Genomic DNA, 24,735 nt, shown 5'->3' with positions numbered 1-24,735 from the left:
TTTATTTATAAGGTGCTAGAACAGTAAGCAGTGGGGAGGGGTGTGTGTGTGTGTGTGTAAGAGTGGAGTAGCAGATAAGCGCGCAACCCCCCACAAGCTGCTCCGGGGGAGGGGCAGGGAGTGAATTATTCATCCCACACAGGGACAGCCGAGTCTGGGCCTTGAAGAGGAGCAAGTCCTGCTGCCTCTGGATGCATGGCTCTCATAAAAGGAGCCGGCTATTGGAAGGGGGCAACATCTACAGGGAGATAGCCAGAACAAAACTAGAACGAAGGGGACTCGAGGGTAAAAGAAAGTGTGTGTGAGTTGTGAATGGAAGAGAGGGAGAGCGAGAGAGAGATAGAGATTGTGTGTGGGTGAGGGGGGAGATTTAGAGGGAAAGACAGAGATAGTGGTGTTTGAGAGAAAGCGGGTGCGTCTTACCTGGCCATGGGGTCCCATCATGGGGTTGCTGGGGTTGTGAGGGGGGGGCTGTACATGGGGGGACTGCTGAGAGCCGGGTGGTCCCTTTAAGAAAGAAGAGCGATATCAGAGAGGGGAGGGGCCCAAACGGGGGTTTACACCTGGAGGAACCAGCCAATCAAAATCATAGGAAGGAGAAGGACCAGAGGGGAAGGACCAGTAGGGAGGCCTTAAGGTAGAGGAAGAAGAGGAGGAGGAAGATGGAAAAGATTGGACTGGACAATTTGGGAAACTTCGCGGAAATCCCCAGTCCCAACAGTCTACTCCTTAACCAGAAAATACAGGTTTCAAAGCTCAACACATGACTTGCTTTGCCTTCAAGTCCAAACAAGGGGACAAAATACAGTCCAAAGTATGCACTTAAATGCATGTCCACTAGTCAATATACTTTCAGTCATGGCCTTAGTATGATGGCTGGACTGAGAAAGACTGTCCTCCAGACCCTCAAGTCAGAGGACTAGATGTAGTTTCACTCTGAACCACATGGGGGCAGTGTTGCCAAAGGCTTAGGGAAACGAAAGCGAGCAGGACAGGCGCTAGTGGCAACTTCAAAACACAAGGATACTGAAATAACAAACAAGAGCTGGAGTTTGCATGTTCACATTTCTGCTTATTATAAGCCTGGTGCAGTATGTGATTGTGTCAGTGTGCTCAGAGAAAGCAGTTGCACCCCAACATCTCTGCATTCTGACGTGTTATTGCTGACATTTCACCCCAAGACAAGAGGTCAATGACCCCTAATAAACAACTCATTATGCAACAGTCTCTTTTCCTCTCGCTTCACTGCTAGTTCCTTCATCACTATCTTTATGTTCCTCCACTTGTTTGAAGAAGACAAATACTGGCCAATCTACAAAAGGTAAATGGAATTTTCCACATATCCCTCCTAGACACAGACACACACACATACACACACAGACACACACTCTACACATATGCGTTACTTCAGTGAGTCTGGAGGTACATGTGTGGTGAGTGTGAGGGTTCCAATCAAAGCTGGGGAGGCATGTGTCCTCTCTCTGCCCGTCTCTAGTAAGCTAGGTAAGCTAGTCTGACAATCTTCCATTCGCCTCCACAGAGTTTCATGAAATAATACCTGTGTTGTGCCATTACAGATAAAGTGCAAACCACAGCAAAACACAATTAAAAGTCAGAGCATCCACCTCTTGGTAAAACAATATGCAAAAACGGCACCATCCAGAGTCACAAACATTTAGACCATACAAAAGGACCATTAACCATATTTGCAGCAAACAGCCAAGCCTTCTGTAACAAGGTCCCTTGAACACAAAGTACACACAAACACGCATGCACACACACAAAACCCTCGCCCAATCTCACTCCCCCACCAATGTTATAAATAGCATTTCCGTGTGTCTCCCCTCACCCTCTCTCTCTCTCTCTCTCTCTCGCTTATTCACAGTCATACTTTCACTAACCCCCCCTCTCAGCAAGCAAACAATGGAGTGGTAGGTAGCCACAGAAACAAACACTGGGCCAGAATCGTGGTCACACTGATCTTTCACATTCTCCCTCTCTCCTCCTCCACTCACCCTCTCCAGCTCTCTTCCTCTTTCTCTCTCTCCATCGTGTCACTCGCTCTTTCTCTCCTACTCTTCACCACCTTATCGTGCCTCCTGCCAAATGCCAGTGCTGTCCATCACACCACTGCCTGGCGGAGTATGTATGTGTGTGTGTGTGTGTGTGTGTGTGTGTGTGTCTCTGGGTGTCTATCTGTGCCAAACTGTTTTTGTTCGTGTGACTGTGTGTTTAACTGTGTGTGTGAGACTGTGTGTGAGCGTACATGTGTATATGCCTGTATGTGTTTATGTGTGTGTGTGTGTGTGTGTGTGTGTGTGTGTGTGTGTGTGTGTGTGTGTGTGTGTGCGTGTGCGTGTGCGTGTGCAGGCAGTGTTTTTGTGTATCTCTCATTCTCTTCACTCTTCAGACAGCCATCTCCCACACTAAAACCTTTCCCTTCACAGAGCCGGGACAGGTCAGAGACAGAGATAGAAGAGAGAGATGGAGGAGTGAAGAGGTTGAATATGGGATGGATGAATCATGTATCAATGGAACGGCCCAGCGAGAGCAAGCGATAGATGAATGAATGAATGGTGTGAGGTAGAGATGCTCTGGTAGGCATTCATATCAAGAGTGGAGGGAGAGAGGGGCGAAGGGGATAGGAAGAATGTGAAAAAGAAGTGGGAGAATTAAAGTCCCCAACTGTAATTGTGGCGCCCTTTGATGAAGCACTTTCACCCCACTATTCACTTTGTTAACACAGTGAACTGAAGGATTTAATTCCACTCTAAAATGCTTGGTCTGAGCTTTTCCTACAGAACTGACAGGATGTGACAGCCAAACATGAGTTTGACATGCATTTTCAGGCTGTAAAAGTATTGCTTACATTTGTAAGGAATAAAGTAGATCCGTATTTTGAGTTACGATGGGCTAAAAAAGTACAAAAGAACATGTCACTGTTGTCATGTGAAAACTCTAATTTTGGCGATTTTCATGTTTTAACTTCATTTGAAGGATTACATGGTTGGGTAAAATTCTACAAGCCTTGGTCTTATGAAACCCCTTAAAACTCCATTGAATGAACTATAAAAAAAATGCATGGTGGTCGAGCTAAAATCAAGGCTGTTTTAGCTGCTGCAAAGTTGACATTTTGGAGATATGAGGTTTTCACCCGACAGAAATTATATTTTCCCCATCTACAAGTCAAAGTCTTCAAGACAATATGTAAATGTACCCAAAATTTAGAAATGTAAAAAAAGTCTAGATCATTTGTTTTAAAGGAGCGAAGGATGGGGAGGTAGAGGGATAAAGAAAGAAGTTACAGATAGAAGAACGGGGTGGAGGGAGGTGTGTGTGTGTGTGTGTGTGTGTGTGTGTGTGTGTGTGTGTGTGTGTGGAGGGGGTTGTGTGATGGAAGGATGGAGAAGGAGCTGACAGGACAGCGACAGAGGGTTAAAGTCTTACCTGGAAGAAGCCTGGGGGCATGGGACCGCCTGGCATGGCGTCGTTAGGGGGCATGTTGCCCATCACCGGGCTGGGCGCTGCCGCCGCACTCTGAAACACACAGACGCAGCAATTAAATGTGGTCCTGTGTGTGTGTGTGTGTGTCCATCTCTCTCTCTCTTGGTATACATTACATTTGTAAAAAGATGCACGAGCTACCAAGTTACTACAGGGGGCAGTGTCTGCACCAGAAATCACAGAAGACCCCCAACCCCCCCATCCCATGTAAAGTTTAATTGTTAATTCAGGAAAAGGGTCTTCTACTACCATCATAAAACCGTTCCCTCACATCCATGATAGAGAGAGGAGAGAGGAGAAGGGCAGCAAGCCACCTCATCTCCTTCTGTGAGCTCAGAGGAAGACTAGGACCAAGGGAAGGAGCCTCCGATCCTCTCCTACAGGTTTGAAATGTTATTCCTGTGCCCTGGGAGAGTTGAGTCTCTATTAGTGCAAGTTCATGACTGTCTCTCCCACAGCCGTAAAGACAAGAGATTGCATCTGGCCTCGTGATCCGTCACATAGATGATTTTGTACTGAGGAGTGACTCTTTATTGCACTATATTGAGCTATTGCCTCCCAGTCTGGTCTTCTCAACTCATGTGTCCATATGGAATATGATGATTTTCTATGTATTTTTATTTCAATTTTACCACGGCACAGTCATCGAGGTGCTGTGGTCTTTACGAGTCATCCAAAGTCAGGTCAGACAATCAGAGTAAGATAATCCACTTCTTTCTACCCGAGCGCTATCAAACTTCCTCAGATTTTCTAATGTATGAAAAGCAAAAGTTGTATTATTGTGAAATTTTAACTTGAACTATAAATCTTAACCTCTTAGCTGCCATTTTCCCAACACAACTCCATTAATCCTCTTATCATAAGCAAATGAATTTAATGACGTCACAATGAGAAATTGCATGACCTGCAGCAATACATTGATGTACAGCGATGTATAGCGAAGATATACTACATTTTATAATAAAGCACATTGTTACCTTCGCCAACGGAGTTCTCACAAAAAGACATATCATTTCCAAAAAGATTCACGTAACACCAACTTTTAGTTTAGTTTATAGTTCTTACAAATGTTTAGTTTTGCTTAAGTTTCGACTTAGTTTGAGTTTGATTTTGCATATGTTTGAAACGTATTGTTAACACAAACAATAAATTATTTTTAAAAAATGTAAAAAAATAAAAAATAAAAAAAAAAGCCAAAAATTCTCCGCCCAAAAGTTTCGTTTTTACCCTGCACATATGAACGCTAAAAAGAAATTCACCTACATTTTTATTTTAGTTTAATTAATCTTACAAGTAGGCAAGATAGTTCATTATTTTTCCTTCAGTCTGTGACAATGTACTTTTTAAACCTAGTTTTTGTCTTAGTTTTACTTTACAATACTAACCTTGGTTAATGTTAACTAGCAAGAAAAGTACCATAACATTACTGTATTCTACATAGAATAGATAAAGGCAGCTCATCAATTAGAGAGCCAGAGAGCTGAGATCACAGTCAAATAAACTACTAATTAGTAAGGTCTATCATGTCCAACAAATGTCCTTACCACAAATATGTTGTGGGACTGTAGAGCATCTGCCCTTGGTTATTATGTGTTTTTATTGTATGTTTGTATTGTTAACCCTGTCACACACCAAATTTCTCTCACGCAGCAATAAAATATGGTTTAGAGATAGTAGTTGGGGATAGAAAAGTTAAACAAAACTAAAGCAAAAATCTATGATCACAGGTCATTTATTGTTTTGTGTATTTTTGTTACTTGTATTTATTACTGATGTGAATTGATGCATTTTGAGCCATGGTTGTTTGTATTGATATAAGCCTATAACGCATCTGTGTGCCAATCTTTGCCATTGCAGATCTGCTGCCTTGCCCCATTTCCTCCCCCTTTCAATCTTCCACAATGAAAATTAGTTCTTGAGCTTTACTGTGTTGTCCTGACCTTTTTAATGCATGTATATCTTCTGTCTAAAGAACTGAATGTGTTATTAATTGAAATTTGTCAAATAAATCGAACCAACCAACATTTTCTGGAATTGAAGTGAAGGAGAAGAGAGAAGGAGAAGGTGACTGTGACAGTATCAGGCACAAGTTTTCTGGTTTGAACTTAAGAGTGCTACTATAAGCTCAGCTGGATATAAAAGTTCAAATGAACACTGTACGTATCAACAAACTCAGTAGCTCAAGGCTATACATCAGTATGACATTGCATATTAAACTCTTATTCCATTTCTCTAGTTTTAGTTGAGAGCTGTTCATGTTCACAGATATCAACTGGACTATGCTTAAGCACAACATATGCAGATTGTAAAATTAACGAGTATTAAAAGGCAATTTTAAGAAGGCTGGGAGCAATGGATGTTTGGGAGCAAGGAACAACATAGGCGTTTAAACCCTCTGTCTCCAAGGAGGAGGCCTGATGAGAGCTGCTGCTTCTTTACTTCTGCTAAACTATCGCTAACTATATTACCACATGAAACAAGAAGACTACTGTCTCCAATCTCCTTTATGTCAAACAGCTAGGGCAGAATACAGCTGGAATCTGGGATAGGAGGTGGGGTGAATGATTCAGCCCGGGAGTTAAAAGTGATATAACTGTATTCTTGTCAACACACATAGACGGAGACGCATGTTCGGAGTGCTTACATAAGCATGCCGGAACAAACACACACGCACGCGCACACATACACACACACACAAAGAGTTGCATCACAGGCTCATAAAGTGCAACCCTCCAGTACAGAGAGACAGAGGGGGGAGAACCGCAGGCTACAGGACCAGAACAGGGAGGGGGTTTAAGACCCAGGGGAGAGGAATGTTCTCACAAACACACACTCTCAAACACACACACACACAGACCTCCTGACACCCTCACACATCCATAGCTCCACCAGCATGCACACCTAATGCACACACTAGATCCATGTGACACATATGCTTGGACACCAACACACAGTAACAAACACATGCATACACACAAATACGTTCCCTCCTTGGCTTTAAACTCCCTGCCCTTCCCCTTTCTATCTGAAACCACCACACATAAAAACTCAAAATCACACGCAAACACACCTCCCCCCATCTTTATGCTAATTCTGCTAGTGAACATGAGCAGGCCACTGAGTCCCTGGGGAAGAAGCAGGGTCGGCTGCCTCTCTCTCTATCCTTCCTCCCTCCCTCCCTCCCTCTCTCCTTAACCCCTCTCATCCATCTCCCTCACTCAGTTCTACAACACTTCTCTCTCTCTCCCTCTCTCCATCTTTTCTCCTCTCCGTGACCCCCTCTCTTATTTTCCCGGCACTGGTACACACACACACACACACCTTCCCTGTGCCCCAACCCCTGTACTACTCTTCCCCACCACCACCACCTCTCCTCCTCATCCTCCCCCCCTCCCCCCCAGTAGGGTGTCAGCAGCTTGCAGAAGCTGTTGCTATGGAGACAGGTCCTATCTGCACTCTGTCCCCCTGGCATCCCCCGCTCCAGGAGAGAGAGAGAGAGAGAGAGAGAGAGAGAGAGAGAGAGAGAGAGAGAGAGAGATACAGAGAGAGAGAGAGAGAGAGAGATACAGAGAGAGAGAGAGAGAGAGAGAGAGAGAGAGAGAGAGAGAGAGAGAGAGAGAGAGAGAATAAGAAGATGCAGGAGTGAGAAGGCGCGAGAGCGAGATACAGAGAGAGAGTTAGAAGATATACAAGAGTGAGACAGAGCAAAGGATAGTCAGAGAAAACGACACGGGGAGAGAGATCTCTGTTCACAATAAATCACTTGGCCATTAATAGCCTGGAACAATATTGTGACCAACTATCTGCTCGTGCATTCACCAGTTTGCTGATTGGATGTATACAAACTGAAAGCACGCAGAGTGTGCACTTGCCATCAGCAAAGCTTAAGGTTTAGTCTGCGCTCGGTCTTTACTAAAACCAACTGGCCTGGGGAAATACTGAAGGAACCAGCAATGTTTTTTAGTTTAAGTATCGGCACCCGCAGTATTGCCTACATCTACCTTACCATTTCAACTCCACACTCAGAAGTGGGAGATTGAAGGTGATTATTGGTTGGCTCTACTATGCCAGCATGTATGTTTGGTATCAAAATCTTGTGATAAGACTGCCTTACAGAATCAGAATTACTGGACAAGTACAATTGAGAATCAACATTAGTGCCGCACAAATTAATTGACATAATCAACGTGTGTTTTTATAGTTGATGAGTTGCACCATTAATAAAAGCTTCAAGCCGTATACAGTATATGAAAAATACAATGTCTGAAAATGAAGTGCAAAGGAAGCGCTGGGTGGCATCACTGCTTGAAATGTCTTGCTGTCCGACATGCAGCAGGAAGGAGAAGAATAAGTTTCTTTCATGGAAGCTGGCTGAAAGTTCAACCAAACCCATGGGACCATCGTAAAAAAACACGGGTTCCTGATTTTCAAAAGTCTGGGAATATTTACACTGTTTAAACTGTAAACTATATTTTAATGGCCTTCCACAGCAGCACTACACAAACACAGCACCAAAGCATCCTGGAGCCTCATCTGCACCAAATACTAGATGGTTAACAGTGGCTGATCTGTGCTGCTAACATCCTCTCAACAGGTTTCTGGCGCTTTTGTTCAACATAACATGAAGCCGTTAGTCTATTCGCTAAAAGAATCAAAGCCAATGTTTTGTAAACTGTGTACAGTTAATATGCTCAAATTTCACTAGCCATACATCCATGATTTGTGATTTTTGTTGGCATTAGATGAACAGTTATGTGAAGAATATGCTTTATTTTGAATTAAGGAAAATCACTCAAATACACAATGTTAAGGGAGAAGACTAAATTTAATGTAGCAAATTGATGTGCTTTCTCACCCCTAACTGTATACACAGAATTCATGGTGTTTACAGGCATGAAAATATTGAATATTAACCATAAAAATATGGTTGCAGCTGATCAAACCTTGCCACATGTTTGCATCTTTCTCAAATTTCCACAAATAGAAGTGTTGCGGGCATATCTGCTAAACTGAAGCAAGTATCAGTTGGCTGCTATTTGAGATAGTTTGGTACCAAGCTCCTACGATGAGGCAACTTTACTAAAGGTATTTCCTCTAGGTCAGAGGGGGTTATTTGGATTGGTCTGTGGGAACTGGGTTTAGATTTTGCTTCAGGCAGAGAATCTGCAGACACGCAACTCGAAGGTGCAACCTTTGATTTCCAAGGTAAACATTCACTCAAGTTTCAATCCAGGACCACCCAAACTATTGGGAAAAAGCCTTGCCCACCTCTTCCTTGTTTGTACCTTGAAGGCATAGCAAAGATGACACCTTGTTGGATGGCATGGCAAGGGTGGGATGATGACATGTGAAGCTGGCAAGATACTTCAAACTTACTGATGTCTTAACCCATGGTTGTGGCTAGGGAGGGGACAATAACCGGTATTACTATATAGTTGCGGTAAAAAACAATAATGACTATGAAACTGTCCCAAATTGTTATGATCGTAACCACTGCGATAACCAACAACTTGTTGGGAGACGAATGAACAAATAAAAGCTTACAGCACAGCCCCCCACGTCTCTCTTGTCTGGCATCACTGATGTTTTATGTTCCCCAAAAAGGGGGAGCCCTCTAATCCTCTGCCACTCGTTGGGAAGTTAACAGCGTCATAGAGGAAGTGTTTATGGTAAACACATTAACAAAGTCATGGCTGAAGCCGGGGATGATCAGGCTGGGAGCGATAAATCAGTGTCACCATCTCTGTCAAATCCTCCTACTAAGGTTTTCATCTTATCAATAATCATCGAGATAATATGGTTACGGCTACAACTAACGATTATTTTCATTAGCGATCAATCTATTAATTCTTATTTAGATGAAGATAGATGTCTTCAAATTGCTTACTTAGTCTGACCAGCATCCAAAAAAAAAACCCAAAGTATGATATGAAACAAATCTTATTATATTTTTACTTGATAAATGACTAAAACGATTAATCAATTATTAAAATTATAATCAATTAATTTTCCATCGATTGACTAAGCGATTAATCGTTTCAGCACTAAATATCATACATAGAGGTAATTCTGGCCAAGATAATTATACTATGAAATTTTCATATTGGCACGGGCCAAGCTGTGGCGCCCCATGAGGAAACCGCGTTTTCCTTGGTTTTCTTCCTATGTAAGAACCCACTATTAATGAATAATCTATCAGAGAACAAAAGACTAATGATTTGATTGGCTGGTATGGTACAGCATGTAGATGGTCTATACAGAATAGCATTGATCCCTCCCCCTCCATTTCTCCCTCCCTCTCTCTCTCTCTCTCTCTCTCTCATCCAAGCACAGCCTCTCTCCCACCCATAGGTCCTACTGGACGGATCAATAGTGCTCAACACATTATTGACCTCCGCCTGATACCTTTCACAGGGATAAAGACAGAGACATAAACACTGGATGGAGGGAGGGGAGAGGTAGAAGGAGACAGAGACTGTATCTGTGTGTGTGTGTGTCTGTATTTATGTGTGTGTCTCTGCCTGGAGAGGGTACTAATCTACATTCTGGTTCACACTGATATGTACCTCATCACCGTCTCCTTGACCTGCTGTCCTTAGCACACAGAACGAGAGAGAGAGAGAGAGAGAGAGTGAGAGCCAGAGCGAGAGCGAGAGAGAGAGAGAGAGATAGAAGGGGGTTGTGGAGGAAAAGAGTGAGGATGGAGAGAGTGAGAGAGAGTGGAGACAGGAGGAAAAATAGCTGACTGTGGTGATCTAGCTAATTTATCAGCCCAGTCAAAACAGTGTGTTTCGCTCTGGAGCAACAGGATACGGCTGCTACTCTCAACATCACGTCTGACAGACGAATGAACACACACATACACACACACACACACACACACACACACACGTGCACGGACACAGTGTCTGAAAGCCCAGCTGGTACTCAAAACTGGCACGACATGCACACCAAACAAACACGCACACACACACACACACACACACACACGCTTCCCAAAAAAGCTGCTGCCAAGGTAGGAGTACTGAACCAGACAGAGAGACTCTAACACACACACACACACACACACACACACAGGATGACAGCACTAATACACGCTGCAGACACAACATCCACTTAGCCAACACTCCAGAGAGAAGGCAGAGAAGCCAAAAGACAAGAGTATGAAGGAGAATGAGAAAGACGCTTCTTAACGAGAATATAACTTCCGAATCTATAATGTAAACTTCACAAAACTTTGGCATTCACTACATTTTGACATTTCGCATTTCTGCTTTTTAATACATAACTGTAATCATGTGATATGCTATTGATCCCCATAGGAAAATTCTCTTTTCGCTTGCCCTCCTTCACATGGAGGTCAGAGGTCAGGGTCAGCTACAGAACAGCAGAAGAGACCATGTTTTGAATTTTCTCTGTCTTCTAGATAGGAAGGAATGTACCCAACTCTTTCCAATGTTAGTGTTAGTTCTAAACCCCAGTGTATTTGCCACAGTCAGAAGCTACTACTGTCTGTTCTACTGCAGGTTTGCCCCATCGCCTTGAAGTCATAACCTCTTGTTTCCAAAAATACATTAACAACAGCTCGCAGAGACATATTGCTGCCTTGACTAATGTAATTCATCATGTTCAGCAACACGTGTATTGCAGGTTTTTCCTAACATCACTTTATCACGCAGCTAATTATTGAGTTTAATGAGGACTATTTTAACTTTTTCCATTACTGCGCGCCGTTGCTTGTGTGTTACTGGCAGTGAAGAGGCAAAACAAAACTTAATGCAGAGTGGGAGGCAAATAGGCGCAATGATCTCTTCACATTCAATTCTGGCAGAATTACTACTTATAATACGATAGCAACTGCAATGATTGTGGCCTATCATGTTAGGAAAATGATATGTATGTGCATGGGTTAAAATGATGGACTAGTCAAGGCATCAGTATTTCTCTACAAACTGTTTAATGTACTGGCTGTGGCAAATACATTGGTGGGATGAGACTTCATTGGCATCAATGGCGAAAAATGTTGGATATTCTCAATACTCAAGTTTCCAAGTTTTTGGTTATTTGTACTGGGGAAAAAAACTGTTTGTTCCTGATCTGTTTAGAAAAGCAGATGAGATGTTCATTTGTTGCACAAAATATGACTTACTATATTGTGTAATGACACGCTTCTATTCAACAAAGAAAACTGTTGAGCAATTATCGTTTCAGAGCCAATATCAAGTTTTAAATAACAGAATCAGCTTTGGTAAAATTTTCCCCATTAGCCAGTCCTAGTCAACAACCTCTGAATTCACACACTAGCATGGGCAAAACTAGACCCCAGTTAATTAGTTCGATGCAAAACACATCTCATACAGAGAGCCAATAATACTTAAAATATAAAGAAAACTAGACCTATATTTAATTTCCCCTCACGCTCCGTTTTGCCGCTTTCCATTTGACTCCATTTTCAAATACCTCGACTGTCTCTTGGTGGTGTCTTCATGTTGTCCACACTGCCCTCTTCTCCTCAGCACTACTAGGCATTGTGGGTAAACAGCTAGATTAGCCAATCAATCTTCTCTCGGGAATAGAGGTGGTGGTGTATGTGGTGGCGGTGGTGGTGAGGGAGGAGGGGGTCAGGGAAGAGATAGGGAGAGAGAGAAAGAGAGAGAGAGGAAAAGAGGAGGAGAGGTGGAGAGAGGGAGTGAGCGATAAGGCGAGTGAGATGAGAGAGAAGAGAGGGGGCGGACTGGTGTGTTGGGTGAAGGAGAGAGTAAGAGATACGGCGAAGGAGGATGGGAGGAAAAATAGGTGGGGGGAAAAGGAACAGAGAGAGAGAGAGGGAGGGAGGAATGAGAGAATGAGAGAACAAGAGAACGTGAGCAAGACAGTGAAAGAGAGAGAGACAGAGAGAGAGACAGAGAGAGAGAGAGATAGAGAGACAAATGTGTGCACACCACCACAGATGCAGATGTGGGGGTGTCGCGGAGAAACCACAAGCTGTGAGAAAACATGATGCGAATAGGCTAGAGTTGCACAACGTGCACAGGAGAGAGAGACGGAGAGAAGGAGAGGAGTGTAGGGAGGGAGTGAGAGAAGTGACAGAACCGCAGGCAGATGTGTGGGGAAGGAGTGCAAGGCGACAGAGCAGGTAAAAAAAAAGAGAGGGAAAGGAGAGCGTGACTAAGGAACGAGAAGCAGTCAAACCAACAAAAGGACATAAAAGCCACTAAAATTTATAACAGGGTATCTGCAGGTTTCAGAAAGCCAAATTTAAGGTTTTTGAAGACATTTGTAATGCTACCTGGAATTGGATTTAAGATTTAACAATTAAACTTAAGAAACAAAGCTGGCAAAACAGACCATTTCTGAACAAAGCTAATCAAAGTTCTCAAACTATAAATGAGCAGCATAAGAAAGAGGACACCAGCAAATAAATTATTTAGGGACATGATGTCCAACTGCATGATGTTTGGCATATTGTATTAACCCTCTCCTGTAATAAAGTAAGAGTCAGCATGCACGCAGGTCGAACTTAATGTAACTATCTGGAAATGCAAGCAATGTAATACAATGTAAGAAAATGAAACAAACTGCTACTACTGTTGGTCCCATTCACATCTTTTGGTGAAGCTACACAATTCATGGCATTTGCCTTTGCCATGCATTTCGTTTGCCTTTACTTTTCCAAATACCACCAAACATAAAGAATCTGTCAATATCACCATCTAATTTTATAGATGCATCAAAATGAAACTTAATTTAAAACAAACCTGAATAACATGCTAAAAAGTAATAATAATAATAATAAGACCTGTAATTACTGTATTTAAGACATTATGGCCTTAAATTTAGATGATTCAAGACTTTTTCAGACTTTTAAGGACCCACAGATAGCCTGTATAAAGTCCTTACATAAAGATAGATATATCAAAATATATGTAAAGATTTGTATGAATCATGTTAGTCAAATTAGAAATTGCCTCTATCCTCTATCAGTCAATCCAGGAACCTGTAACACCAGCCTCTTTGGTGATCACAATGCTAAAAGCAACTGGATACTTATAAGCAATAATAATTAGCCCAAGACTTGACACCAACTAACGATCAAATTACTCTAAAATAACAGTCAGGGAATCCCTATTTAACTTTCACAACCAGTGTCAGGATTTTGCTTCTGGTAAAAAAGTAGCCTTGACTGTAAACATAAACCTTAGTTTTGTATCCGCCTCCAGCAGAGAAGGCTGTGATAATGCATCTCAAATGCTGGCTTGCCATCCAGCAATCACTCTCAAAAGACTGAAACACTCTTTTGAGGTAAGGTGAAATATCCCCCCCCCCCCCCCCCCCCCCCCCTCGATGCCTCTAACCGGCTCTGTCTTTTAAAACCAGCAGAAAGGACCTGTGCTCAGAGACTAGCCTGAGGGGGCTGGAGCCAAAATTAAACCGGTCCCGTCTCCTCCGCTTTATCACTGTTCGGAGCAGACAGCGAGCGACCATCTAGCACATCAATCTACATGTATGCAGTCACTCACTCACTCACACACACACACACACACACACACACACACACACACACACAGGGTTAACTAGCACTCTGGCACTGAGGGTGTGAACCCCCTCCACCCTCTCCTCTCTGGGCCGGTTGCCAAAGATGCCCCCCCATCCCAAAATACACACACACACACACACCCCCACACCCACACACCCCCCCCGCCCCCAAATCCCTGGCTTAGCCCCAGCCCAGTGCTGGGATTACCGGATTAGAACTCTATTCCATTATCTCCCCACACTATACAACACACACACACACACACACACACACACACACAATGCCACACTGTCTTGGCCAGAGAGGGGACAGGCTGAAGACAGACACACAATGTCAATCACAACACATGACGTTTGACACGACACACAGAGGATACAGAAACACATTTACATTGTTATTAGGCAGCATGGTGGCGTAGTAATTAGGGAGACCCTCCTTTAACCGGGGGGCCTGGGTTCAAGCCCCGCTGATAGAGAGCACTTGCCCTGCTGAAGTGTCCTTGAGCAAGACACTCAATCTCTATCAGCTTCAGGGGAGCTGCTCTGTGACTGACCCTGACCTCTGACCTCCCTGTGGTGAGGGACAAGCGAAAAGATTAATTTCTCCTTCGGGAGCTCAATAGCATCAAAACAATCCACACACGTAAAAACACACACACACTGTGTCTATAGAACATCCTCTGGTCAGCAGCAGTAAAGCATCCAAACTAGAGCTGAATAACTACTTGAAAAAAAACAAAAAATCTAAATTGCAATATGAACTTTGGCAATTTCCAAATCGCAGAGGTTGCAATTAATTGCTTAAGAGAGAGGGGAGTCCAAAATGGATTTCTAAACAAGGTGTTTCATAGCTGCAGGTAATCTTCGGTCCATGAATCAAGTACAATATTGGTGAAAACTTTTCATCACTCAAACTCAGTAAATCGCAGTTTAAATCGCAAGTGCAATATTGTGTCAAATAATCACAATTATAGATTTTTTGTCGATATCTTTCAGCCCTAATCCAAACTGTGCGACAGGGCGGCCCGCTGGTTCCTCTGGTGGTTAGAGGGACAGGTCACAAGTTTGATTCCCACTACAGCCAGTGTTTACATTCTCTGTCCAAGTGTCTTTGAGCAAGACACTGAGCCTCCACCTGTTCCCAGGGTGCCAGGCCTAGCTACCCTTGCACTCTTGACCTCAAAGGTAAAAATGTGTATTTGTATGTGTGTCTCAGACAGATATACAAACAAATTCCTAATTATACAATGTGTAAGATAGTGATTGAAGTGCTGTAAAAATAACAAAAAAACAACAGAAAACAATTCAGCCAGCTGCCAGTCTGCACTTACATAGTCATGGAAGGCCTTGGCCTCACTGGAGTGCTCGCATGTCTCCCTTCGGTCTGGAGCTGCACAATACAAATCCCAGAATACACTGCAATGGGGAAAAAGGAGGTCAAAGGTTACCAAACAGAGCAATACAAGCAAATGTGTAACAGCTATTCATAACCCATTCACACACTCTCACTATCTCCCCAGCGCTCTTAAACCGCCTCTTACACACTTGAGCATCATTGTAAGAGGGACACAATGCCAATGTCGCCCCCTCAATCAACCTCTCGCTCACTCAAAATACACACACACACACACGCGTTTGTATTGCTATACTTGCGAGGACTTTCCAGAGGACTTTCTGTTCCCTCACCCCCAACATAAACCCTTCCACTAACCTAATCATAACTATAATTCTAACCCTAAACCCTAAAATACCCCTAGACAACTGAGGACTAGTAAAATGGCCTCATTGTGAAGGGCTTTCCTCATCTTTTGGTCCTCACAAGGATAGAGGTACAATAGCACATACACACACACACACACATAGATAAACTATTTCCATACAAACTTCTATTTCAATCTATTTGAACGATGTGAGTGGAAACACACACATATACACACACACACACAGAGACCAAAAGAGAATGCTAATTGCCTGTGTGAGCTGCTACCTGTCTAAGAGGTCCTAATTGAATCAGTCTTTGCGTATTGATTCAATGGAAGTGCTATAAACCCAGTGAAACAGCGACACAGCTAACGAGAGGACTAATCACCTATCAGGGAGCCACTTCAAATGCCCCGGCAAATGCCAACGCACACAGACAAGCTGAATCCCAAACATCTGGACGTTTTCCTAGACTTACGCACTTCACAGCACACACTCGTCATATCTGGGAGGCTTAGGACGGTCCTGTGACGAAGTCAGCATGTCCCCGGTGGCTCTCATGTGGGCTATTTGAGCCTTTTAGGTGGACTTTTTGTGGAACTTCCATCTTGCCCCCTTCCATGAGGAGGTCAGAACGCATCGTCAGCTACAGAACAGCACTCCTGTAGGGATTTACTGCCTTGCTCAAGGACACTTCAGCAGAGCGAATGTTTGCGTCACAGGGGCTTGAACCCAGGCCCTCCTTGTCACTACAAAACTGAATAAAGAGAGAAGGAGCAGAAGGAGAAGAGCCCATAATCTTCTTGACTCAGTTTAACGGGTTTGCCCACAATTCAAACTGAAGGTGACATGCTTAGATACAAAAAAGTGTATTGATTTAATGTGAAAAAAAAAAACTACTACTGCTACTACTACATTACTTACGAAGCTGTACATCTTGAGTGTAAACCTATACCTTTACCTACACTATGCTTTCAAAATATCATTCTCTTTATTCATTTTCTTTTTATGACAACATGTCCTTGGTCTCATATTGCTGATGGTGCTCTGTAAGGCTGATGTTCATTCTTCTGACTCAGCAGAGTCACCCTCTGAGGTGAAAAGTTACTAGTTGCTATACTGAACTTACTGTAGACTTTAAGAAAGTTTTAGGGTATTTTTACAAGTCTGTTCTTTTACGTTCACTTGAGTTAAGTATGCATTCCTACTTTTTTTTGAGGGCATAGTGAGCAGGGATATCACCCTTTGGTGGCGTAGTGAGCAGGAAGATTGTCCTTTAGGTGGACCCGGTTTCAAGCCTGTGCATCAACAAGCATCCACCCTGCTGAAGTGTCCTTTAGCAAAACACTGAATCCCTAACAAATCCAATGGCGACCCTGCGCTCTGACCTCCCTGTGGAGGGGGCAGCTGAAAATTTCCCCTACAGCGATCAATGAATTATCACATTATTTTACGTGGGTGATCCGACACAGTTATTCTGGACATTTCTTATTCTGGAGATTTTGGAACATGCACAAAATTCGAAATAATTTTTGCTCAAATGTAACATGCTTCAGTGCTTGAACCTTCTGTAGTAAACTCCTCTTATTGTTGAATTGTTAGAAAATACTCTTCCTTGAGTAAAATTTAACTGAGGTAGCCATTCTTCTAATTGGGTAAGATAATTCAGTTCTCGCTTCACCTCTGGCCAAATTTTCTTCTGACCTGGCTGAAAACCTTGCTCTTTCTTGGGCTCACAAAGCTTAAGAAATATTTCAGCCAAGTCCAAGAGGGCTCAGTCCCAAGTCTCCAGAGTCTTAACCACAGTCACACACAGGCACAGATTCTATAACAATATTCATAATAATCTATGCATGCAAAAGGATTTTGTATCATTGCATGATAAGCATAAGCAATAATGGTCAGTGTGAACCCTGGGTGACAAGGACAGCCAAAAAACAAGTGAAACTGCTGATTAGTGCGCAAGGTGGTGACCCCAAAGGCCAAATCTTACCCAGGGGCAAAAATGACAGGAGGGGGAGGAGGAAGACAGGAGAGGGAGAGGTGACACAAAGGAACCTGGAATGCAACGGGTTAATCTGCTAAGAATCCCTCTCTCACGTGAACAAAGGAGAAAAGCGGGAGGGGGGGACGCACAAAGGGTGACGAGAGGGTGAGGAGGGGGAGGGGAACAGGGGGGAGGCCATTCCCTAACCATCTGGATCCATTGTTTCAGGAGAGGGGGTGAAGGATGGAGAACTGGAGGAGGGGAGAGGGTAGAAGACGGGGAGGGAGGGGTCACGCCCTCAGTGACTGAGGCTGGTCAACCCCAAGGCTGAGTCACATAGTTACTACTCTGCTGTCAGATATAAACCTCCCATCTCCAAGAAGTCATTTTTAATCATGAATGATGACAAACAACCTCAATTTAATAAAACATGCATTTTTGAAATATTACAAATGGCTTTGAATGGGTTTCATGGGTACTTGGGTTTTCATGAAACCCAAGTACATCTTCAAATCTGGCACAAACCACGAAACTTACTACAACTGGAGCTACTGTTTGTTCATATGACAGCAATGAATTAAGCGTGGGGCCGGGATGGACACTGGAGCCCTATCAATGAGTGAGGGGGATCCACTGCAAATACTGCTTGAGAGACACACTGTAAATACTGTTTACACACCCAAGCAGTAGCAAATAAAAATGGAATGGATAGGCCTATCAAAACAAACAAATACAAAATGAAAACTAGCTGCTCATACACAAAAAAGCAAAAGGTGACACTCACCACCACCAAGAATGGAGGAATCCGGGGGGCTCCCCTAATGTAATATTCTTCTCCCATCGAATCTAGAGAGGAGAGTAGAAGAGAAGGGAGTAGAAGAGAAGAACGGGGTAGAAGAGGAGAAGGGAGCAGAAGAGAAGAGAAGAGAAGAGAAGAGAAGAGAAGAGAAGAGAAGAGGTCACTTGTAGCCACTGGAGAGAGGATTATGTCTGCAGGTCTGGGGGTTAAGAACACATAATCAGTCCGTCTCAGACTGTCAATGGCCTCAGAGGTGGCGATAGGCATCTCTCTGGCTCTGACCATCTCCGTCTACCTCACTGCCTTCCTTTTTCTGTGAAAAAGTAAGTCTGTGTCTTGTTCCTCTTTTTAATTCTAAAGCAGCAGTGTTACACCAACAGAGTGTGTGTGTGTGTGTGTGTGTGTGTGTGTGTGTGTGTGTGTGTGTGTGAGTGAGAGAGAGATATAAAGGATCATTGTCCTGCCAGGCTGCTGTGACCAAACTTTTGTTCCGGCTCAGCAACATACTACCTTCACATTACCAAGTCTTCTACATTCATAAGTAATCAAGGCCCTTGTTCCAGAGGTCACATTAGTTTGATCAGAACCATTTGAGGAAGATGTGAGTTGACTCCCTGAAGTTTTTCCACCAATTCTGAATCTCTTCTCCTAATCTTCACACTTCTCTATCAAGCCATATTCAGAGAATGGTGCAAAGAACTACTGGAGTCTCACACCTGACCTATAGGCCAGTGCTTCATAAGTTGGTTAGCGGCACGGATGCCATCTTACCTCGGACAGGAAGGTCTGTGCGGACTTCTGTGCTCCCACATGTAGCAGGTACTCGTACACATATAACGCTAACCTGAAATGCAGAACAGAAAAAAAAAAATACGTTTAGAGAGTTAATTTGCTCATTTGTCAGCAAGACCACTGCATTCTCAAACCCTTGCTATTTGCAACTAAATACACTTAAGAACAGTTATAAATCAAAAAATGTAGTCCCAGTGTTTCACATACATAAGATTTATTTTGGGGCGGGCTACCACAGTATCAGGCAAGCCCACCACAAATAGATTCCCCAAACTGACACAATAACATATCAACAGCACTTCTTATGTTGCATACACAGTCTTTTCCACCACCAACAATGTGCATGTAACCCAGCCCAACCTTGCCAACACCACATAACTACAGAACCTGTGGGAAACTGGCAAACTATTATGAAAATTCTTGTCTGATATTGCCTTCTCTTACGTCTCTGATTGAACACAGCAGAAACTGGCAGAAATAGCTGGATAAGGCGTGCATTTTCACTAATGCCGACAATATTTTAAAAGCTCTTGCCAGACTTTTTTTTTTTTTTGTTAATCACTGCTGTTATAATAGGCCAGCCACACTTGAAAACGACAATTCACCAGGGTCTATTAACGGACACAAGAACCATGCTGTGGAGTGGGAAACCCCCATCGGCCCAACATTGTACTCCTAACTCCTTCACTTAGCCGTGTTTAATAGGCTGTTAATGGACCATCAATCGACCGGCAGCGTGGATATGACAGTGCCCTGTGTGCCCAGAGCAGACAGTCCTCTGACAGGCCAATAGGGTCCTAATGAGAGGGACAGTAGCTCGGTGTCATAGTCCCCATCATTAGTCAATGGACTGATCAATGGAACATGGTCTTGAGATAATCAGGCCGTTGTGTAGGTTTGTTTTTAAACTGTCGTCAGACCTTGAAGCTTTTTTAACATTGTCTTCTCTTGCACTGTTGTTGAATTGTGGTGTGAATGGAATGTGCGTTTAGGCTGAGGTGCACAAAGTAAATGTCCACATGGGGGGACAATGAAGCATTGCACTCTTTTCTGTGAAACTCTAAGCTAAAACGCACTCATGTTTAGTCACTACTAAGGCAAGTCTGCTAAATGCCTGAAATCTAAATGAAGGGCTACAGATGAGGCTATGAACTGGGAGCAACAGGAACAGCAACAGGGCAGTTTTATTGCTGAGGTACACCCTGATGGAGATATAGATTGTCCTGACATTGTCTGGTTATCCCTACTTTTATACCAATCAACGAACCATGTCCATCTGCAATCTCTAAAGGCTTTTCACACAAACCCATACAACATGGGTGCAGAAGTAGGCATCCCTGACTAAATACTGCAGTCGCCGTGCCTCCTCTTCAGCTGTCCGCATAGTTTCAGAGTGGAGTGTGTGCGTGTGTCTCTGTATATGTACAGCGGGCCGTCCTACTAGGAAGGGTAATAAATAGCCGAGGGTGTTCCCCTTTCACAGACAGTCTATCACAAAGATAACAAAACATACATAGGCAGGCAGACAGACATCCAGACAGACTGACATACAGGCAGACAGATGAACAAACAAATAAAATTGAGGTGGCCTTGAATTCTAAACTTCCTGAGGCGATTTACACCAGCTAATAATATTCAACTGTAAATAAATCTATCATACTACACAAGTACAACATATCCAACAGGGAGAGGACACCCAGATTGCATCTACTTGCTTAATTCAACACAGACGGCAAGACAGGTCGGTACTAGTCGTACAAATGACCAACGCTCTTAAGAGGCTAAAGACTGTCGCTCTGTTAAGGGAGTCACACAGCAGATACACACACACACACACACACGCTTGACCACTTTAGCCAGGGGAATTTGACCACTTTCTGAGGCTCCTAGCAATTTGTAGGTCAGAAAGCTCTCTGTGACCGCTGGTGTAGAGTGTAAGTCACTGCCACTTGCAGGTCAGTCTAGCATTGGGCCACACACACCTGCATAGTATACACATAGACACACCATATTTTATCCTTGTACCTCGCCAGTTTATTCTATATTGATCACATATTGATTACAACTGAATGATAATAGATTCCCTATATCTATGCTGATTCTAATAGACGGTATTGAAATGCCAGGCACAAGCTCACAAGGAGCTTTCAGGTACACCCAGAGCTTCAAATATATTGATACTGTTTGGATATACCTCAACACAGCAGTTTTACTTGCTTGCTTAGTGCATGTATAGCCTTATACAGGAGTTTGACTTGTAGGGAATACTTTAGGAGTAGGTCTTATGTCTGGGGATGGGAGGATCACACTGCAGATCTCCCCCCAAGAGGCCTTCGATGAAATTTTTATGTGTGTGTGTGTGTGTGTGTGTGTGTGTTGCGAAGGGGGCTGCGTGTGCGTGCACCTGGCTTACTGCATTATTAAAGCTCACAAGCTAGCTCATAGAAAAGGAAGAGAAGTTTGAGGAGGAGGAGGAGGAGAAGACTGGGAGAGGGAGCAGCGATAGTATAGTGGAGTAAAGGGAGAAGAGAAAAATTAGTTTTGACTGGAGCATTAGAGGGGGCATGCCCTATTTTTATGGAGGGAGAAACAGTAGGTGGTAGAGGGGATCAGAGGAACAGTCAACTCATGACGGAAAGGAAAAGCAGACAACAGGATTGTGGTCATTCAATCAGTCAGTTAAACATCACAATCAGCAAACCAGACAGAATTTGAAACCATTCAAGTAATCAGGCACAGCAAAGAAATTAGGAAAGATTTGCATTTTTTAATGACAACTCCAACAAACCTTATTTCGTAGGTTGTAAGTTTCTATAGCCTGGTGACACACAAGTTATATACCCCATAACTGGAATCACACTCTATTAGCTTCTGATTTCTGCCTCTGCACTTTCCCCCACCTTGTCTTCTCATGCTCTCTTCTGGCTCTTCCCTACTTTTCTCCCTTTCTCCTGCCCTCAGACCATGTGAGGTAACCTCCTGGCCTCTCTTCATGCAGTTCCCTCTTGCGTTCTGAGATGGGACATTGGTACACACACACACCAACTCCCACAGAGTGAGAAATCTCCCTGATGTACACCACCAGCACACCTGACATCCTGCCTGAGGCTCCCGACAAAACCCCCTCTTTAAACATGGATGAGTCTGCCCACCATCTCTCTCTCTCTCTCTTCTCTCTCTCTCTGACGCAGAGCTGAAAGCAACTGCTTCAGTCTGTCTCAATAATTCAACACTGAAGCGAGGGATGAGGACTTTGAGGAGCGGCAAAGGATGGGAAGTGAGAGTTAGGAGGGAGATGAAGACAGACGTTAAAAGAGAGAGGAAGCATAAAGGATAGGGGTTTCGAGCAGAGAAAAGGAGGTGTGAACTTTAGGTGATGAGGCGCCTGCTGATAATCACACAAACATTCACACGAGTCTGACAACTTTGTCCCACTTCAGTCCCCAACCCGCTGACTGGTACAGTGGGTCAGAGGATGAGCATTTGTTAGTGCTCAACCCATCCAATGGGAGGAATACAGCCATATGCATTCAACTGTGAAGGATCTCTCATTTCATACTTTGTATTCACCTCCAGCTTATTCAACAGTGGTGTAAGAGCGATTGCCTTTAACCATTGACACAGCACGGGGTCTAAAACCATTACATCTTACAAAGTTGAATGAAAGCATCGACAGGTCTTGGCTGGCTTTGTTAACACTGACCATAAGTAAGAGAACCTATAAGTTGCTAGCCGGTCTGTCTATTACACTGGCCTCTATTTCAGCAGTAATTTATGGAGGGTTCAGTTGAAATTAATATTTCAGATACAGATTAAATGGAAAGCACCGTATTAGTTTATTTGTTAAAGGGGCTGGACAACGGTGGTAACGTGCGGCTCGCATCTCCTATGTGAACAACAGGCATCGGTGGCATGCAGACAAAGGGATTGGTGGGCTACAGCTACCCAAGCTAACACCACCTAAGTTGTTTTCTGACGAATCAACCACTGAAAATCCTGTTTGAGGGTCTGTTAAAGCATGCGGTGACAGGAATTACGAACGATATATGCATCGCACTCGTACGTACAACTCGGGATTACTAAGAAATCTGTACGGGCCACAAAAGTTATCAGGCGCAGCTACCCTTGCATGGAGAGCATAGCACTGGCTCACTCCTGACCGAACACACATGGATACAATGTAGCCAGTGCGTTCGGAGAGAATATCATTCTGGAACTTGGAACGATTTTAGAACACGTTCCTCTGCTATTTTGTAACAAAGCCCCAAACAGCTGTATTCTATTTTTAACTGCTGCTTTAGCAGGCGACACAAAAGCCAGCTAGCTACAATGCACAGCGTCACTCCAAATGCATTGTTCCTCACACTGGGCGAGGGAGAGATGTAACTAAGTGGGATCCCCATCCATGCACCGCTCAGACAATTCAGTTGGAGTGCACATTTATGCATTATTCTGGAAACACGTGCAGCAACACTCCCTTGTAGAAGTGATGCAACTTGAGTCATTTGCGTTAAAACTCTCAATTCTCTATTTTGCACTAGAAAGAAACAAGAAAGACAAGAGTGAAACTGGCAAGGTAGCTAGCTGCTTGGGCTAACAGACATGCAAAGAAACTGCTTGTAGTTTGGGGATGCAAGAGGCACCAATATACACAAAGTGGCAAATACAACAAATAAACTAACACAGCATCACTTTTGTAGCTTGTGTGATAACAAAAAGAGCTGGCTGAACATGCGTGCCGCTTTGGAGTGACTGAGATGCCTCACATCAGTTAGCAAGTTTAGCTACCTAGCACACACTTAGCTGGATCTCTGTTGTGACAGTGCAATAATTTACTTACTTTTCTCTTGCTTGGCTATCGGAGGGGACCACAGCTCCTTTACCCTTGGCGTACATGTTGGAGGCTGTTTTGATACTTTATTTTATCCCACTCGACACCTGTCAAAGAAAGCTACCAGGAAAACCTACTATCTCCATAGCTACCCAGTTAGTGTTGTCTCTCTCTCTCTCTCTCTCTCTCTCTTGCTCTCTCTTTGCTCCGGTTTCCTTTTTTTCTACATCCCCAACATTGCCCACAAATCAGGCAGGGTTTCAGCCGGGGGGAACTTGAAACAGTCCACTGGTGGAGCTTTTTTTTCAATCGCTGTTCCTGGATTCAGCTCACGCCCCCCCTGTTGTGAAACGGTGGGGGCTTCTTAAAGCCACAGTGTCTCAGTTTTTGTTGACTTCGCTCTGAAAACTCAAGTTCAAGTTCTCTTTTGGAGGCCTTCAAGTTTAGGCCTTACGTTATGTTTGTGTTCATAAACCACATGTTGGCGCGACAGGCATCACTAATTACAGCAGAGGAACGATTGTTATTGATTAAGGTTAGATGAGATAGCGAGGTTATTAAGTTAGCTGATTACATAACTGGGAA

General features: G+C 43.5%; 1 protein-coding gene across 26 annotated transcripts in view; it reads right to left on the bottom strand.

Annotated features, from left to right (window-relative positions):
- LOC139656552 (single-stranded DNA-binding protein 3) overlaps positions 1–24,313 on the bottom strand; it is a 34,146-nt gene extending 9,833 nt beyond the window's left edge. For 17 of the 26 annotated variants that reach the window (XM_071534189.1, XM_071534175.1, XM_071534192.1 and 14 more), the window contains exons 1-5: positions 24,160–24,313; positions 19,299–19,371; positions 18,513–18,574; positions 15,372–15,456; positions 3,448–3,537 (exon numbers count right to left, since the gene is read on the bottom strand). In XM_071534189.1, coding sequence (XP_071390290.1) covers positions 3,448–3,537; positions 15,372–15,456; positions 18,513–18,574; positions 19,299–19,371; positions 24,160–24,215 — 366 coding nt within the window. In that variant the 5' untranslated portion in view covers positions 24,216–24,313. Of the gene's footprint in view, positions 1–423; positions 508–3,447; positions 3,538–15,371; positions 15,457–18,512; positions 18,575–19,298; positions 19,372–24,159 lie in introns of all 26 variants that reach the window. The other 9 variants (XM_071534197.1, XM_071534171.1, XM_071534176.1 and 6 more) reach the window with 4 other exon arrangements.
- Positions 24,314–24,735: the final 422 nt, after the last annotated feature.

This window comes from Centroberyx affinis, unplaced genomic scaffold (assembly GCF_046629955.1).
Source record: "Centroberyx affinis isolate AG114_WGS23_722 - 3 ecotype Tasmania unplaced genomic scaffold, CSIRO-AGI_Caff_v1 ptg002495l_1, whole genome shotgun sequence".
Lineage (NCBI taxonomy): Eukaryota > Metazoa > Chordata > Actinopteri > Beryciformes > Berycidae > Centroberyx > Centroberyx affinis.
Note: the sequence above shows the minus strand (reverse complement) of the source record. Positions and strands in the feature narration are given on the sequence as shown.